The 17,961-nt window shown below is 38.3% G+C and overlaps 1 protein-coding gene across 3 annotated transcripts in view; it reads left to right on the top strand.

The window, feature by feature from the left end:
• The window catches only part of TRPC3 (transient receptor potential cation channel subfamily C member 3), a 44,772-nt gene extending 27,023 nt beyond the window's left edge, over positions 1 to 17,749 (top strand). Inside the window, exons 4-13 of one of the 3 annotated variants that reach the window (XM_055725903.1) lie at positions 2,054 to 2,218; positions 4,888 to 5,104; positions 6,430 to 6,663; positions 7,956 to 8,220; positions 8,688 to 8,883; positions 10,677 to 10,886; positions 13,178 to 13,261; positions 14,314 to 14,389; positions 16,512 to 16,547; positions 16,969 to 17,108. In XM_055725903.1, coding sequence (XP_055581878.1) covers positions 2,054 to 2,218; positions 4,888 to 5,104; positions 6,430 to 6,663; positions 7,956 to 8,220; positions 8,688 to 8,883; positions 10,677 to 10,886; positions 13,178 to 13,261; positions 14,314 to 14,389; positions 16,512 to 16,522 — 1,458 coding nt within the window. In that variant the 3' untranslated portion in view covers positions 16,523 to 16,547; positions 16,969 to 17,108. Of the gene's footprint in view, positions 1 to 2,053; positions 2,219 to 4,887; positions 5,105 to 6,429; positions 6,664 to 7,955; positions 8,221 to 8,687; positions 8,884 to 10,676; positions 10,887 to 13,177; positions 13,262 to 14,313; positions 14,390 to 16,511; positions 16,548 to 16,968 lie in introns of all 3 variants that reach the window. The other 2 variants (XM_055725895.1, XM_055725889.1) reach the window with 2 other exon arrangements.
• Positions 17,750 to 17,961: the final 212 nt, after the last annotated feature.

The following is a 17,961-nucleotide window of genomic DNA, read 5'->3' on the forward strand; positions in this document are numbered from 1 at the left end:
TTTGAGCATCAGTTCCCTTTCCCTGTGATCATACTGAAATCTTACTGAAGCTAGGAAAATAGTGTTTGCATGTTATTTGCTGCATAGGAGAAAGATGGAAGTTGGCGTTGTTTGTTTATTTGTGGGTTTTTATGGCTACTAGATCCTTAATATGTGCCGGTTTACTATTGTAACAAGTCAATCTCTGCTCCCTTTCAATTTTGGGACACTTAAGAAAGAATTTGTGGAAGCTAGGAAGGAACAGAACTTATGCAGAAGGCTCAGGAGAGCAAGTTTGTGTTGTAATAACTGAGGAGAATCTGAGTGTTAATCCTAAGCCTGCTTTTCTACTTGTTTCATTGTCTCTTCATGACTACATCCCAAAAAATTCACTTGATACCCTGTTTCTTTGTCTTGATGTTTGTCTGGCTTCTTCCCTCCCTGTTTTGAAGCAGTTGTTTACAAAAGCCCCTGATGATGTCTCGGCTTTGCTTAGTTAAGGTCAGTTGAAATATTACCATTGACTTCAGTGGGCATCAGAGTTAGATCAAAAGAGAGTAAGTATATTTGAAAATTATCTTTCATGTGTCCATGTCTGAGTTTTTTCCATGAGAAAATTACATACCAAAATGTGGATGTAGGGCTCAATGTTACAAAGGTGGCCTGACATTCAGCGAACTGAAATTCAGTTGTAGCTGTGTATGTTTAGACTACTGACAATCAGGATATTCTTGTTTTAAGTGCCTAAATATGTCAGCTTTTGGTCATTTTATCAGAGGCTATATTTATTCAGATATTTGTGCACATCTGGCCTTGTGGTTATCTCTGTTATGTTTGGCACCTTTTAGTCCTTCTGCTATAGAAATGAGCAAATACTTAATATTGATAAACATTAATGTAAACTAACCAGCAAAGATAAAAGAAACATCTCATAAAATAATTCATTAAAAATAAAACTGGCTTACTCAGAAAACAGTGAAATATTTATATTTTTAGTTAAAGCATATACCTCAGATGTTATTTGAGCCTCCTGCAGTGTGTTGTTAAGCTGCTAACAACTAATTAAAATACAAAGAATAGCATAAGACTCTAGTGATAACAATCTGTATGTTCAGGGTCCTTTAAAATTTTGAAAAAGTGAAAAAGGAAAAGTTATTTTTGAGAACTGTCAAATTTGAGAATTTAATATTTTTCAGCTGAGATAGTATCAAATGCATGAACTTGGAGAAAATACAAAACTGTACAATAAAATACAGTCTGTTACAGAGTCTTTAGAGCACCGGCAAAACCGTAAGATCATCTTTTCATCTGGTTCTCAAAATGGCATTTTCTTGTATTACTGAATGCTAAATTTTATTTTCCACAAAGCATGAAAATGTATTTGTAGTAAGTTGCTCCTGATTATTTTTCAAATCCCAAGTACCTCTAAGTAGAGGTGATAGCTAGCACCATTGATGGTAGTAGTGAGAGACAGGAAGCCCTTTCAATATTCATCTCTGTGTGTCCTGGTGAGGTTTAAAATTCTGTGCTCTACTTTTGCTTCATTTATGTCTTGCCTCAGTAAGATTTAGACTGAAAATGTATAGATGGTTAAGGAGGTATTTGGAGCTTTTGTCAATGAACCAAATCAAATGGCATTGAGGAAGTTTGTGAAGAGCATATGCAGGAAGGGGAGAGGCTCACGGTGGATTATGGTCAGACCAGAATTTTCAGTCTCCACAAAAATTCTGCACGTGCCTTGAATCAGCTTGATTTGCTGAGAAATTGTTGGAAGTTAGGACTGAGGTTCAGCTCTGAAAAGATCCAGTCAGGTATGTGAAGCTGTTCTAATAATGCATAAAAGACTTCTAACAGCAATGGCTGCCCACGTGTGCAGCTTTGTCCCCAAAGTGCTGCTTTAAATCAGCTCAGTAGTTTCTTCTTTATTAACTTTTATTTTAAAAGAAAGGAGAAAAAACATGATACTTAAGCTCTCACTTAACACCAGATATTTCAGGTGATCAGGTATGTAGCAGTTATATAACTCTTCTTATAAATTATAATATGTCTTGGTTTTCTTTCTTTTTCTTTACAGTTTGTGGCCCATCCAAACTGTCAACAACAGCTACTGACTATCTGGTATGAAAATCTCTCAGGATTACGGGAGCAGACCATAGCTATCAAGTGTCTCGTTGTGCTGGTTGTGGCATTGGGCCTTCCATTTCTAGCCATTGGTTATTGGATTGCGCCATGTAGCAGGGTACTGAATTTTATAAATTACATATAGTATTCTGGGAGCTGGTTTTCCATTTCTGGCATTCAAAATGCAATATTGTATCTCTAATGCTGCTGCTTCCAAATTTTAACTAATTAATGGTATTTTTAGTAATCTGTAGTCTTGAGCCAAAAGATACTGTTTGTTTTATTTGCACTGTAAAGAGGGGATCACAGTGATGAAGCATGCAAATAAACTGTTGTTAAGTTTAAAGAAAGAAAAAAAATACCTTCTCCGAGAGCTTTTTTTCTTTTTAAAATTTCCATAGATTGTGCTCATCTCACAATCTCAGCTATATAATTGTATTTGTGTTAGTAACATGGATTTTTTGAAATTCACCGCTCAGATTGTGTATTAGGTCTCCTCTGATGGCATCTGATGCCGTTCCCATATAAACCATTAGCAGAACATCTGTTGACTTCACTGATGCAGAACTTAATCTTAAGTAAAGTATATGTTATTCCTGCCCTAGGAGTTCTGTTTTACCAGGTGGACCATAGAGCAGAAATTAAATTAAACACAGTATTCCAACCATGTGTTACGATATATTCCTAAGAGAGGACAACTGTAAACTCTTACCTCTTCAAAATTATGTGAAAGTATATGTGTGCTTCCAGCTTTCCTGATGATCTCACAATTAAAATAACCACAGTTTCTTTGAAATCTTTATTGTCTGTAGTGTGTGAATTGTCTGCGAATGAAGCATGTTGAATAGGTCTTTGGTAAAACAGGAGAAGGAAGATTTCTGTTACATTAGCTTTTGAAAAAAATCAAAGTAAATTTACTTCTGTGCTGAGTATGGTCTTTCAATTTTATTTCCTTAACAAGTGTACAGCAAAGAAATGTGAGTTTCATTCACTTACATTTTGCTGCTGTAGTTCACCTTAAAAAGGACAAGATTTTGCTCATCTCCTGCCTATTTCAAGGGAACCTGGTATTTTCTCTGGATTGAATACTTATTTACCTTAAAGATAAACCTTTATGAAAGTAGTGTAAGTGTTCCTGTTGTTATTCTCTGAAATATCACTTTCCATTAATATCTGTAGTAAAGATATTCCTTACTCACAGCTCCGTATCATAGAAATGCATTTTAGCTAGTGTCCGATACGAAAGTGACATTTGTCCTTGAGCTTTAATTCCCAGTACCAGAAACACCTGACATGTTTCCTAGTGCTCATGTCAAATAAAGTACTGTACATTCAGATCAGTTGTTTGATATTGTAATTTCAAAATACTTTCTAAAGGTTGGGAGCAGGAAGGGAACTTGAGATCGTTTGCACAGGTAGTAAATGCTCTTTAGCTTGCGCTGGTCCGCTTAGTTCGTAGTAGCTGACCCATCTGAGGAAAACCATTCCTTGAAATAAGAAAGCTAACGGTTGGGCTTTATGGCAGAGCGGTATATTGTTCTGTTGTACTGAAGGAGACAGGAGACCTTTGGCCTTAAGAGGTGTGCAGCAGCGAAGACAAAGAGGTCTGTGTAGCATCTACCTTGTCACGCCTTGTACAGAGATGGCACAAGTGTTGTCCCGCTCAGGCCACAGAAAGGTGAATTCCAAAGGTACTGCTCCTCCCAGAGGGGAGCAGGCTGGGAAGGACAAGTACCCCTACATGTGCATTACCCCCAAGAGGTCTCCAAAGAGCGTTGTTAAGGGATCTCTGTGCTTGAGCCAATGCACAAATTGCTGCATGTGGTGCAGCCTCACTGATACCTGCATGTCTTGAGTACGGGGTGGGGAGTTGCAACAGCACTGGCCGCATGAAACCTTCACTGCCTAAATAAAGGGTACTGGCAGTATTGCCCTCAGAGGAGTGGGTTTATAGCTTGGCACTTCTGACGCTGGCTTGCAGGGTAAGGATAGTACTGATGGGATCGCAGACTCTTCTTTTTCGTATGCGTAATGAGTGCCGGGCCCATTGCTGTTTCCACTGTGGTCTTCTGGAGGCAGCTGGCCCCCTTCTGTGGTGCGGACAGACTGCCCCTGCTGCTGTTTTGTCCTTCTGCCAAGTACAGGTGTGAATTAAATCAGTGGAGTTTATTTGAAAATAGTAATGTTGCTGTTCTTATCCTTCTTAGTCTTTTGTGATGGAACAGTTGTTATTTTTAGTGAGCACAGGTTATTTGTTTAGCACTTAACAGCTCTGAACATCTATTCCGTGGATGGAATACAGTAGCTAAAGATGAGAAGATAAGTCTGTGATTTTCCCTAGGCCTAAAGTCATAGATAAGCTAATAGTACACACTTGTTGGTAGGGAAAGTCTTTTGCTACTTGGAGATGTTATTTGTTTATTTTCCATGGGCTTGTTTCCACCCCCCATTGGTATCTGTGAGCAGTAGATTGAACTCTTTCTGGTCACTGCCACTGTACATTTGTAGCTCCTTAGGGTGTTTTCCCTCAAACATTGCCACCTAGAGTTTATGGAATAACATGAACACTCACTAACAGGACAACGTACTCCATGAGGCTGCCTTTGGGAGACTTCTGTCTGAAATGGTAGAGCATCACAGTTCAGTGCACTTGGAAGAGCATCCTTTAAAAAGAGATTTCAGAGTGTCTTGAGTTCTTCAGTGCCCATTTATGCTTCTGGAATGCCTGATGAGATAGTTTGTTTCTTTGAGAAAACTGAGTGACTGCTTTCAATTCTGCCTTTGCAGCTTGGAAGAATTCTTCGAAGCCCATTTATGAAATTTGTGGCACATGCAGCATCCTTCATTATTTTCCTAGGCCTGCTGGTGTTCAATGCTTCAGACAGATTTGAAGGTATAACAACGCTACCGAATGTCACTGTTACTGATTACCCTAAGCAGATCTTTAGGGTGAAGACTACCCAGTTCACCTGGACAGAAATGCTGATCATGGTATGGGTACTTGGTAGGTATATTGCCCCTTCATCTTTGTCAACTGTTTTCTTGCAGATATAAATTCTAAAAGAAAGGAGAGAAGCACAGGTCCCAAACCTGTGCTCCAGCTGCTGTGTGGTTAGAATAAACCCTCAGGGCAGATAACAGTGCATTAGATCTCATAAGAGCATCAGAGCATCTGCCTCCTTTTGCAGTATGGGGTAAAATTTTGTTTGCTGATTTGCCTCATCTTTCATAGTCCTGGCATTTGTAGCAGGAGCACAGGTTTGCTGAAGAGAACGCTACAGAAATTATACTTTACTAAAATGATTTTCTTAAATAGTGTCAGGAAGCCTACGCTGCGGTATATGCCAGAAGGTCAGGAGTTCCTACGGATCGGTATTAATGTGTTGGCACGTCAGTGCTCTGTGGCATTGCTGCTTAGGTAGCGTTTGGAGAAATCACAGTTCCTACCAGTGTCAAGGGGCTGAGTCAGTTCTAATTACTCAGGGTTTCTTTCACAAAACCTGAACAACTGTCAGCCTGTTGGAAACTCTGTATGGCAGAAAATGCTATCTTCTAGCATTTCATCAAAGTCAGGTGCTTTACATCACAAAATGTCACTTAGCCATATGATAATTTAGCTTTCTCAGCTTTTACAGGCAGTGGAAGAGACAGGAAGTGTTACTGGGGCTGCTACATGAAGGTGCCTTGCTCTGCCTTTTGAATCACCTGTATCTCCTGATCTAAGTTCTCCTTTATCTTAATGTTAGGGTAGGTTAAATCCATGGAAATTATTTTCTCAGGAGAAGTTGGAATAAGAAAACTCAATTACACATAGCCAAATTCCACTTTCTGTGCTGAAAAGGGTCTTATTCTGTGAAGTAGAGAACCAGTAGTATAATTGTGCTCATAAAGGGTCATGTGTGTAGCTGGATAGTTGTGCTCCTCTGTAAAAATTAATCCTTCTGCCTTAGAAGTGTTTTATGAGTACAAATTGTAAGGAAGGGAGAGTTCTTTTTCCACATTTAGCATTTTTTCCTCTTTAGAAGTACAGCATACTGTTAACGTTGTTAGGCTGTAAGACTTGCTGCAAAGTTGTGGCTCTACGCTACCCTATGTGGAGATGTCTGAGCTTTGTTCCCACATATCAATCAATACCTTCCCATTTGATCAACGCTGTTGAAACCAAGAGAGCCTTACTCAAGGTGTATGATGCCGTGACTCTGCAAATAAGTGAATTTTTGCTCCACTGGTACCATCTGGTTTCATGAAATGGGAGAATGCAAAGAATTCAAATGAAAAGAATTTGGCTAATATTGCTATGTTGTGGGGCTTTTTCGTTTCTTGTTGCAGGTATGATGTGGTCAGAATGCAAGGAGTTGTGGCTGGAAGGACCCAGGGAATATATTTTGCAGTTATGGAACGTTCTGGATTTTGGGATGCTTTCCATTTTCATTGCTGCTTTCACAGCGAGGCTTCTGGCATTCCTGCAGGCCACAAAAGCACAACAATATGTGGACAACTACATTGAGGAGAATGACCTCTCTGAGGTCACGCTTCCTCCAGAAATAGAATATTTTACTTATGGTGAGTTTTAACTTTTCTGCAACAGAGATCTGAACGCAGAAAAACTGGTAAGGATGTGCTAGCGTTTTGAAGCCTTAAGGTTAATATTTGCATGTGTTTCTGTTCATAGCATTGTCTAACCATTTCTGCCTCAGTATTTTTGTTTCTATGCTATTTAAACAATAGCTGTTATGACACTCTAATTTGACAAATAAGTTTGCTAAGATACTAAAACCAAACAAGATACATAAATGAAGTTCAGTTCAAATGTAGCCATCCACAATTTTGTTATAACTGTTTGATTTTAAACATTTGCAAGCTCTATTTTGTTCTTGGTTTGGTGCACAACAGATAAAATTTTTATGTGATTTTTTTTTGTTTGGTTCAGTTGTTTGATACAGCTATTCATATTTGTAAAGATCAATCAGCATCTCCCGCTGAAGGAAGGATGCTGGCCCAGCAAAGATGTGCTCAAATAGAATAATAGTACTAAATAGTTATTGCAGTGCAGAAATTGTAATTAAAGGTGTGATGAATCTCTATTTGTAACACCAGCAAAGGCTGTGTTTGCTGCTGATGGTGTATTTTAGCATATGCTTTATGAACTTCAATATAGTATACTAGCAGACTTGGACTTAACTGCTATATAATCAATCTGAATTTGTGCAGATGTAAGTACACATTTAGAAACACATGGTATTTTGATATGAAACACATTTTAATTCAGTGTTGTTTCGCTAAGATGGTACATTAATTCACGTAATAAATATTTTATGAGTTTACATATAACTCAGTTGTTTCTGTGCATGTTGTGTGTAAAACCCACAATCCTACTTCCATTGAGATAAATGGCAAAAATCTTCATGATTTCCATCCTGAACTTGTAATAACGACAAAGTTTGGTGTGATTAATAAATGGAACTGTTCATCAACCAACATTGTTCCCCTCAATAAAACACAAAATATGAAGAAATTTCTGGCTTTAGCGTAGTGCCGAAGACAGCTAATAGTACAGTTAAGAAAAGCAGTAAGGAATTATTTGTTGTTATGTAGTTCAGGTTAAAATGCAAACTGTAGAAGCAAATGTCATGTTTCTTCAAGTACAGTTTTTCTTCTAGCAAAAGGTAATGTAACATATTAATCTTTTTTGACTTAAGGGAAATAGGAATAGAGTAGCAGCTACTAGACTCTTAAAATATTTGTCTTAACTAAATTCAGATGTGTTCATGGAAAAATCCTAACAAGATTTATTTCTCAACATTGTGATAAATGAGTAACTCCTTACGTTTACCCTTATGTTTCCTATTTTCCAGCTAGAGATAAATGGCTTCCATCTGATCCTCAGATAATATCGGAAGGCCTTTATGCAATTGCTGTTGTTCTTAGCTTTTCTCGGATTGCCTATATCCTGCCTGCAAATGAGAGTTTTGGGCCCTTGCAGATTTCACTTGGAAGGACTGTTAAGGACATCTTCAAGTTTATGGTCCTTTTTATTATGGTGTTTCTTGCATTTATGATTGGAATGTTCATCCTGTATTCCTACTACCTTGGAGCTAAACTAAACCCAGCCTTTACAACGTAAGTATGAAATTTTGTTTCAGTAAAAAACCTTCCAGGTTTTTCACTAAGGTAACAAAAGTCTGCAAGATATTATGTGCTCTCTCCTAGCATTAAAAGAAAAGTGCAGACAGTTGAAGTCAGCTGGAAATCAGCTATCCCAGAACCTTAGCAGAAGACCAGTTCCTTCCTACTGGTAGAATGGAAGTTTTCATTGCAGTCTAAAATAATTGTACCTTTGTATTATGTTAATCACACAGATTGTGGACAACAATTGCAAAAATACATTACTGATACCTTGTATGTTTGTTGTTTTGATCAGCGTTCTACAAACCTAATTCACAGACAAATTACTTGAGGTTGTTAACACAACTTAAATATTTATTTGTGTAGCTAGTAATAATGTCTTCCTTTTTTGTTTGGTTTTTTTTTTTGTTTGTTTGGTTTTTTTGGTTTGTTTTTTTTTTACCTTTCCTTTTTCCCTACAGAGTGGAAGAAAGTTTCAAGACCTTATTTTGGTCAATATTTGGCTTGTCTGAAGTAACCTCTGTTGTCCTCAAATATGATCACAAGTTCATAGAGAATATTGGCTATGTTCTTTATGGCATATACAATGTGACAATGGTGGTAGTTCTGCTCAACATGCTGATTGCTATGATCAACAGTTCATATCAAGAAATTGAGGTGGGCTCTGTTCTCAAGTTGTTCTCTTGTGTTGAAAAAGGGTAGAATTATTAGGAATTATTTCAGTGAGCGCATCTTGATACGCAAAAGTACAATGAAGAGATTATCTCAATGGAGGAGATCACAAAAAATACCATGTTCTTAGGACTAACTTTTATCTGACACCCAGACAAGCTGCAGAACCTTAGAGGATCTAAACAAGTAGTTCATCTTGTGCCATCTGTACATATCTAAGGAGATGTCATCCATCCAGAAATCTTAAAATCTAAAGTAATAGTCAAATGAAGACTGCCGTGAAGTAGAAAACAAAGTTCCCGGGTGTCACATTTTAGACATGGGTGGTTCATTCCCAGTATCCTTAGGAAGATTATTGCGTGTTTCCTTAATGGAGTGCACTTCAGTCTTTGACACATCATTAGGACATGGATTAAATGTATTTTGAGATGTTATTTAATGGAAATCTGGTCTTTAGTTCCAGTCCTCAAACTTTTTAGCTAGATGTGCGGGAGTTAAGACACTTACACACCACAGTGATAAATGGACGTACTTTATTACATTTATATGCCTCTGTACATGGAGTTACGATACAGGTGCTTATCTTCAAGATTGTTGTGACCAAGTCACACTTTGCAATGCTTATACTCTTTGTGATGTGTGCTTTTTCCCACATCAGGTACAATATTAAAACTTGATTCTAGCTTTGCCATATGCCCTGAAAACACAGTGGCAGTATTTCTCCAAATTTGACAAATGGCTCAGTTGAATGAATACTTGAATTTCACAGCAAGTTATTGACTGCATTGCTTATTAAAAGAAATATATTTTATTTTAATTGCATTATGATTACACAGTGTCTTCATTTTTAAAGATAATTAGAGTATTTAGCATCCAATGCAAATAAAAATTTCAGAAAATTTAGATTAGAGAAGACACCTGGTTTTAAAAATAAATCCCAAGTTGCTTAAATGGAAGAAAAAGTATATTTATGGTGCCAGTTTTTCAGACCATGAGTTCTGATATTATTCAGAGAGTACTGCAGTCAGATAGATGTGGGTACATACCCACACTAGCAGAGGAAAAAAATCATCTAAGACATAGTGTACAAATGGATAAGTCATTTCGTGCTTTCATTGACTTCTGGGAAGTATCAGGGAATTCGGCAGGAGAAAACTAGTTATAATAAAAAAAAAATTCACCTGTGGAGTAAACAAAGTCCAGCCTTGGAATACTTCATCCAAGTAAGAATGTATTAGGACAAAATCAGTTTGTCAGTTTTTAACATGATTTCTTCATGACAACAAAGTTTGTATTTTCTGTACTCCATTATAAATCAGAATTGCTTCTCATGGCTATGCAAAAAGCTGTGAGTACTACCATTTTAAACCATGTCTGCCCTGAAACTAGTATTTAATCACTTGTGTGAGTACCAAATTTATGTGATGTCTTTAATGAGAAAAACAAGTCTAAAAAAACAAAAAAAGTCCACTTTAAATAGTAAGGAGTTTATATGTTGGCTTTCAGTCAGTGCAAAAATAACACTTGTTTAAATGGTTCACATGCTTTAACTAAGTATTGTCCATGAGATGTTGCCATTAAAGAGACAACTAAAATTTAGTTAAAATAGATTTGATGAAGTGGTTGCATTTTTTTCAGAAATACTGGGAGTCTTATTAGCAAGGAAATAACATTCTATGTAAAACCAGAAAGGGTCGATATTTAAAAGAACTTTTATTTGGAAGAATTTTGTGTTTCATAAACCCAAAGCATGTACCTGTTTTCGTATCTTAACCCAGGATGACAGTGATGTAGAGTGGAAGTTCGCTCGTTCTAAACTTTGGTTATCGTATTTTGATGATGGAAAAACATTACCTCCACCGTTCAGTCTTGTACCAAGCCCCAAATCTTTTTTCTATTTCATCATGAGGATCGTTAACTTTTCTAAGTGCAGGAGGAGACATCTACAGAAGGATATAGAAATGGGAATGGGCAATTCCAAATCTAGGGTAGGTACTGAAATCTTTTTATTGCAATGAAGAATTGTGTGTTCATTCCAGCATTCTGCTTTTCTTTAAGTTTTAGGGTGTACTCTGTGCTTGTGATTATAGTATGGTAATTATCAAGCATTTATATACATAGATCTGTATTTCAGACTGCCTAAACATACTGCGTAAAATCAAAAAAAATAACTATACGTTTTCTTAGGACAACAAGGTCCAATGACTAGAAAAATACAATTGAAACAAAAATAACTGAGCGTTCAAAGATATAAATAATTCCCACAAGAAATGACCTAAATGTTGAATAAAGATGCTTTCAGCCTCCATTAGGAAGATTTTTAGTTCAGGGTAAAAAAAAAAAAAAAAAATGAAAAATATGGGGGGGATAAGGATAAGGATAAGGAGAGAAAGCTTTTCCTTTCACTAGGACAGGAAAAGGATAAAGTGTGGTCAGTATCATGCTCACTTCCTATTTTCAAAAGCTGTGTTCTTAACAGAAGGCAACAGGAAAGAGGAGGGTGTGGTAATAATAATCTTTAGCACTTCTATGACATTCTAAATTTGGGTGTCTAAATGTTCTTTACGAATATTAATGGAATGCAGTGTCACAACGCCCTTGTGTGAGAATTAGATAACAATTCCCCTTGTTTTACTGATGACGGACTGGGGCATGGATGGGTTAAAGAGGATACATGTGGCATTTTTTATAAATTAGGCTCAAGGCCCTGTATATTACAAAGACTGAAAGCAGTACCTTGAAAATATTTTTTTCCTGTAGATTATTAGAAATGTCAAGTCTAGTCGTTTTTTCTGAAAGATCTCTCTGGAGCCTAGGACTTCTGAGCTGATGCTGGTGTTGAATCTTCAGCTGCAAAAACATTTTCTCCAGTTTTCTGTGGCAGTGAAAGCAGATACATGTTTATAAAAACGTGGATTTAAATCAGTTTATCTAGAAGCAGTGTTTTGGTACTAACCATTCATCTTTTGCTCTCTAGTGCTCCAAGTGCCTGAACTTCATTAGTTCTCTCCAGTCACTGTGTTTAAACACAGAACATGTGTTTTAAAAAAAACCCTCAACACCCTAAGATAATGCTTTTATAACGAAACGCTCAGTAGTGCTCACATATACAGCAGTACTTACTATCATGCTCAGAATGTAAGTCACTAAAGAAATAAAATCCTCTCTGGGTCACTGCTGAGACAGGTTGGGCAGAGCTTGTTGTCTTGAACTACAAACTGAATTACTTTTCTCTGGGAAAGGCCTCCTCTGTGTCAGGCTGGGCTGGTGCACCATGTATTATGCTGCACAAAGATAAATCCTGCACCACTCCCTAACCAAAACAGTGGCTGAACTGATGTCTGGTTGCCCCCAAGAAGGTGGGCAACCTGGAGTAGGTAACAATAGCCCACTTGTGGCCCAGCTTAAGTGACAGGCTGTATGCAGTATGGGCACAAAACCCACAACAGTTACAGTAAGCATCAAACTTGCTATATAGATGCAGGCTGAGGTGAGTTTGCTCCTCTACCCCACAAGAGAGGTCAGCTATCATTGACTCAGTGACTTTCAACTTTCTGGCCACACAGAAAATTAACGACTGATGCTCATTAGGGGGCTGAATCTTCTTTATGGATGCACATTTTTTACTTCAGGTCTTACCAGTGTGTTTGAGATAAGAGTTAGGTCCCTGATTTGGTAGTAACAAACCTTCTGCACTGGTCACAAAGCCACCTTGTCCAAGGTTGCTTTTTTCCCTTCTGTTTCTGGCCCACTGCTACACAAATCTTCAATTATTTTAGATGTGATGGCTTTTTGATCCTCAAATAATTGAACAATGACCGTTTTTTCTAAATGTATTACTGTTCCCGAAAATGGGGCTTTGGAAAAACACTTCAAAGTAAGCAGAAGTGGTTTTGAGCATGTATTTGTCATTAAAAGTATGCTTGAGTGTGCAGATCCACAAAAGCTCTTTGTTAAAGCCAGTTTAGAGAATTGCTCCTTACTCCAGCCACTCATCCCTGCCTCCAAGTCATAATTCATTATTTCCTCAGCTGTGTGAGCACATTTGCTTTGAAGCTGTGCTGTGAACAGGATGGCTAAAATTATCAGGTTTTTTAAAAAAATACAAAACCAAACCTAACAAATAAGGCAATCTCAGGTGTTTTTTTTTTTAAATAATATTCTGATATTGTGCTAATGGAACATCCCAAACATCTCTCAAAACAAACAAACAACAAAGGAGCTTAATTCTAACTGTGAATTCCATAATACATTTTAATTTTGTCTTATTTCTCCATAGTTAAACCTTTTCACTCAGTCGAACTCCAGAGTTTTTGAATCACACAGTTTTAACAGCATTCTCAATCAGCCGACACGCTATCAGGTAAGTATGTACAATGGTCACTCTTTTAAGTAATGGAACCATGTGAAGGTACCAGCAAAATTTTGTGTTTCAAGTACATTTTGCCTTCACCAGATAAAGAAAAAATATAGAAATCAAACTCCAGGATGCTGCTGGAAAGAAGACAGTTACTGTTCAAGCCCCATTATTTGAAGCATTTAAAAACTAGCCCACACAAAACTTTAGTTTTTTTCCTTTGATGTCCCCATTTGGAAAGGGTGAGAAGCAAACAGCTGAAACTGGCTTCTGGGGAAGGGATGTAAAAGCATTTTGCTAACTAGGTTAGCATTACTTTCCCTTCCTTCCTTCTCATGATCTGAGATGTGACATACAACATTTCTGCAGATGGCAATGCTCATTTCTGTTAAGAGGAGTCTGTCAAATACTACCTTCCTGTCGTCTTTCCAGCTCAGGAAAAAAAGAGCAAATGGGAGCTTCTGCTCCCCTAGTGAAAGTGTCTGGTAATCCACCTGTGTAAACCCTGTTAATGAGCTGCATTAGGTTAGGTATGGTAACACAGTACAAGAATATTAGCACGTTCAGTATATGTACATATATATAGTACGTATATATTTTTTTATATATGATATAAAAATACAGGTATAATCTTACTGTATCCTTTACTGCTGACGTTGCACTGTCATGCTGTTAAATCTCAACTTTTTTTCTTTTTAAAAGGTAAATATTTATCTCTTACTGTTACATATGCTTTTACGTGCAAACTGAGTTTAACAAAGAGTAGACTTATTCTGAAGCTACTTAAAGCCTAAATTACATGTGTTCAGGCATATATTCATGTTGTCCTGTTCCCTACAAAATGTCGTGATGCTTTGTAGGTAAGAGGCAATTGGATGAAAAAGGTGCTTTCTTGTAATGATCACGCTCAGCATGCCACCAAAAAAGCCGATATGAGGCAACTGCTTGATCTGGGGCTGTTCTTTCTTTTACTTATCCGAATATTAGGGAGACAGTTAAAAGTGAATAGTTTTAATTATATATGCTCACCTAATTACATAACTGTTTCAATCTGGCAGCAAATAATGAAAAGACTGATAAAACGTTATGTTTTGAAAGCACAAGTGGACAAAGAAAATGATGAAGTAAATGAAGGTAAGAAAAAGACTGCATTTGCAATATTCAGAGACAATTTTTGTCCCATTGTATTAGGACTGAGTATTACAGTGGTGCATGGAGGTTTCAGGTAAAAAGAGGGTTTATTTCTACTTCAGATGCACTGAACTCGCATATTAGTGAACGTATGCCTGTGGTAACAAAAACAGACAAGTAGGACCAAAGAAGTAGAACCGAGGAAATATTATGGCCCACATTTCACAGGTGGAAAACACGAGCACAGACACGATGCACAGTTACAGAGGAAATCTGTGAGGAAGCCACTAACTGTATTCACAGAGTCTTAGTCAGAGCTGCAGGACATGTCTCTCTCGTTTCATTCAACTGAACACACAATTTACCACTCTATACCACGAACTGCATGCATTACTTCATAAAGCTGTGCAGAATATTAATCTGTGGAGCTGCACATCATTAAACAAAGCTGCGTAGAGTTAGCTGCATGGTGAGAAAAACGACAGCTATAGCCACTGTTTTAATGCGCAACCAGAGATCTTTTGAGGAACGGTGGATCTGAGCTTGGTGTCCGTTGGCAGTGCAGAACTGCCCCTGCGGCAGCGAGGGGTGTGTGCTCCAGGTGCACACCTCGACTTGCCATGGGGATGAGAGTAAGACAAATGCTGTCCGTCCTCTATCCTTCCAGGAATGAAACACAGGGCTACAGGCCAAAAAAAGCCAACTCTTTGACTCTGGGCAGGTTCCTAAACAAATTAATAGGGGTGTGTGCAACACGGGGCATGTTTAAGCTGTGCTGCAGCTAAAAGATTACCAGGCAATAGAATGATGTCCCTTCCAGGGCTGGCTCTGCTCTTGGAAATGTAACACCCCAGCAATTATTTTATTCCCCATAGGCTGGAGGTTATAACCATCATGGTTCAGCCAGTAAGAAATCTGTGACGGCCACCAGAAAAACACACCTGATTGGCATAAGTAGCTCTGGGCTGGGCTGGTTTAGTTGGTTTCAACATGCTGGGAACGCTTACCCAAGCTGCTCTGCTGGCAGCCTTGTGGTTTTCAGCTGGTGTGCAGTGATGAACAGCTTCAGATCAGAACAGCTTTTACCGGCATGGAAGCATCAGGCAGTTGCATGGATATATGATGTGAGGGGCCAGCTAAGGCAGCATAGCTTTTATCCTGCTTATTAGTTACTCTCCGCTTACTTGTAACTGCAGCAAGAAGCAAAGTGCAGAAAAGATGATGTAAGTTAAATTGCACTGTGTGTCTTCAAAGGTAGCATTGTGCATTGATTGTTATCGTGACTCTGCCCCATCCTGTGTGGCTGTACAGAGCTGAGCAACAGTGAACAAAAGCAGAGAAGCTCCTAAAAGCATCTTCCTCTGTGTGCCCCTTGTGCCCTTCTCCTGATTTCCCACAGCTTTCCTCCTGTTCCCCACTCTGTGGTGGGGGAAATCATCTATCTAGTGATGATGAAAAGACTCTTCCCTCACCAGGGACATGCAAGTCTCCTAGTTCCCCAATGCCTGTTTGGTATCAGCATATATGTCTTTAGATAAGCAAGGTGGTGCAGAAGCATCATGGTTCATGGGCATCATGGTTCTTGCTTTATCACCAGTCTTCACAGAGGAAAGTCCACTCTGAGCAAGTCAGCTAACCCCTGAACCTCAGTCTTCAGCTGCATAGCAGAGGTAGCGCTCTCTGTGTCATGCCCATCTCATTGGTACCCAAAGTATAGAGCCATCCTTTGAAGATACAATTTTTGAAGTCTGCTGTATTCTAAATAGAGAGCTTCGGCATTCTTATGTACTGCAGCTATTTTAACGCAAGTCTAGGGATTTTTCCCTATTTTGCATCACTGGAGAATTTAGGTATTTTTTCATAGTCTTTGATTTCATACGTGACAGATCATTTCCTGCGGTGGCTATTGCATAAGAATTCACATAACTCACGCTTGCTGGAAGAACAGTGTTTGAATATTTTTTAAAAAGCTTCTGCTCTTGAGCTGAATATCCCATAACGGAAAGCGTGCTCTTGCTTGTTATGAGCCAGGCCTTCACAATTGTTTTCATTTAAATGTATGGGTTTTGTGTGTGTGTCAAACTGTAACATCATTTTAAATTGGTTGACTTTTTCTAATTCAAAGGGTGTTGGTAAGGAAGAGGAGAGAGACTCAGAAGCTGTGAGTTTTACTGCCAGCTCTGCCACTTTTCCTGTGTGATCTTGGCACACCACTTCAAAAAAAACTCTTTGCCTTTTCTCTCTAAAAGCGGGATACTAATATTTCCCAGCTGTTCAGCAGTGTTGCTGTGATTAATTCATTAACCTATGTAAAGTGCTTTTGGAATCTTTGATGTTCTGTATACACGTGGAGCGCAACTTTAGAGTTCAAGGGACTATTAAAATACCTTCAGTATTGTTTAGGGGTGGAGACAGACACACATCTTGAGATTGTGGAAGAGGTGAAGCCTCCTGCCCACCCCAGCACCTGGTCTCCTCGACATTTTGAGATGATAATCTGAAATACGTGCTGATGTGACTGAACAGAATGGTAGTGAAAGAGGGAGCTTGCTAACGAGTATTTCTTTCAATTGTTAATACAGGTGAATTAAAGGAAATCAAACAGGATATCTCCAGCCTTCGCTATGAACTTTTGGAGGATAAGTCCCAAGCAACAGAAGAGTTGGCGATTTTAATCCATAAACTCAGTGAGAAACTAAATCCTAATATGCTGAGGTGTGAATGATTCAACACCGGAACCATGGCTTTGACTACAGCACAACTATTTATTGGCAATAATATTTCAGTATCTTATACTTGAAAAATGTATTGTAGATTTTTAGCACTAAATAACTTTATGTACAGCTTCTCTGGAATTTAGTCTTAGGAAATTTTATTAACTCACCAGAAAAAAGATCGCGCTCTTCATTTTAATAATCTAAAAGCAAGGACTGCCTTTTGGGGTTTTTTTGTTTGCATTTATGCATTAAAAAGGTATAATGGTATCAACTGCTGGTTCATGAATACATACTAAGAATTCTTTGCGCTAAATTTGCAAGAAAAAATGAAAATAACAGGTACAGCGTGTAGTGCTCAGTTCCTTGCAGCAACGAGGTACAAACGGGATTTTTCGTGGTACAATAAATGGGCTAGAGATCGGTGGAGGATTACTCGGGCTCTCTGTTCAGGGGTAGCAGTGGTAGTAATGTGTGGTAGTAACGTGTGTGGGCCAAGTACTCGTGGTGTGTGTACAAGGAGCGCTTGCCATTCAGGTACCTAAGTGCGAATGGAACCGTAGTGGCACGGTTTAATATGTATGTATATACATGCACCCACAACTACCCTTTCTTAAGGTATTTACTTTCAAGAATAAGGACTAATTTTTTTTTTCTAAAGAAAAAAAACAAAACTTTGGAAGGCAACGTGCCTACCGCCCCCGCCCGGCGGAGCGCCTCTTTCCATGGGAGAGAGGATTTTTTTTTTTTTTAACTCGGACCCGAAGCAGGGCTGCTATTTTGTTACACTGTTCTAAATGATGCCTCCGATGCTTCATTGTTCAATAAAATATTCCGACTGTACCGGTGCTGCCTGTCTTG

Source organism: Falco cherrug, chromosome 1 (assembly GCF_023634085.1).
Source record: "Falco cherrug isolate bFalChe1 chromosome 1, bFalChe1.pri, whole genome shotgun sequence".
NCBI lineage: Eukaryota > Metazoa > Chordata > Aves > Falconiformes > Falconidae > Falco > Falco cherrug.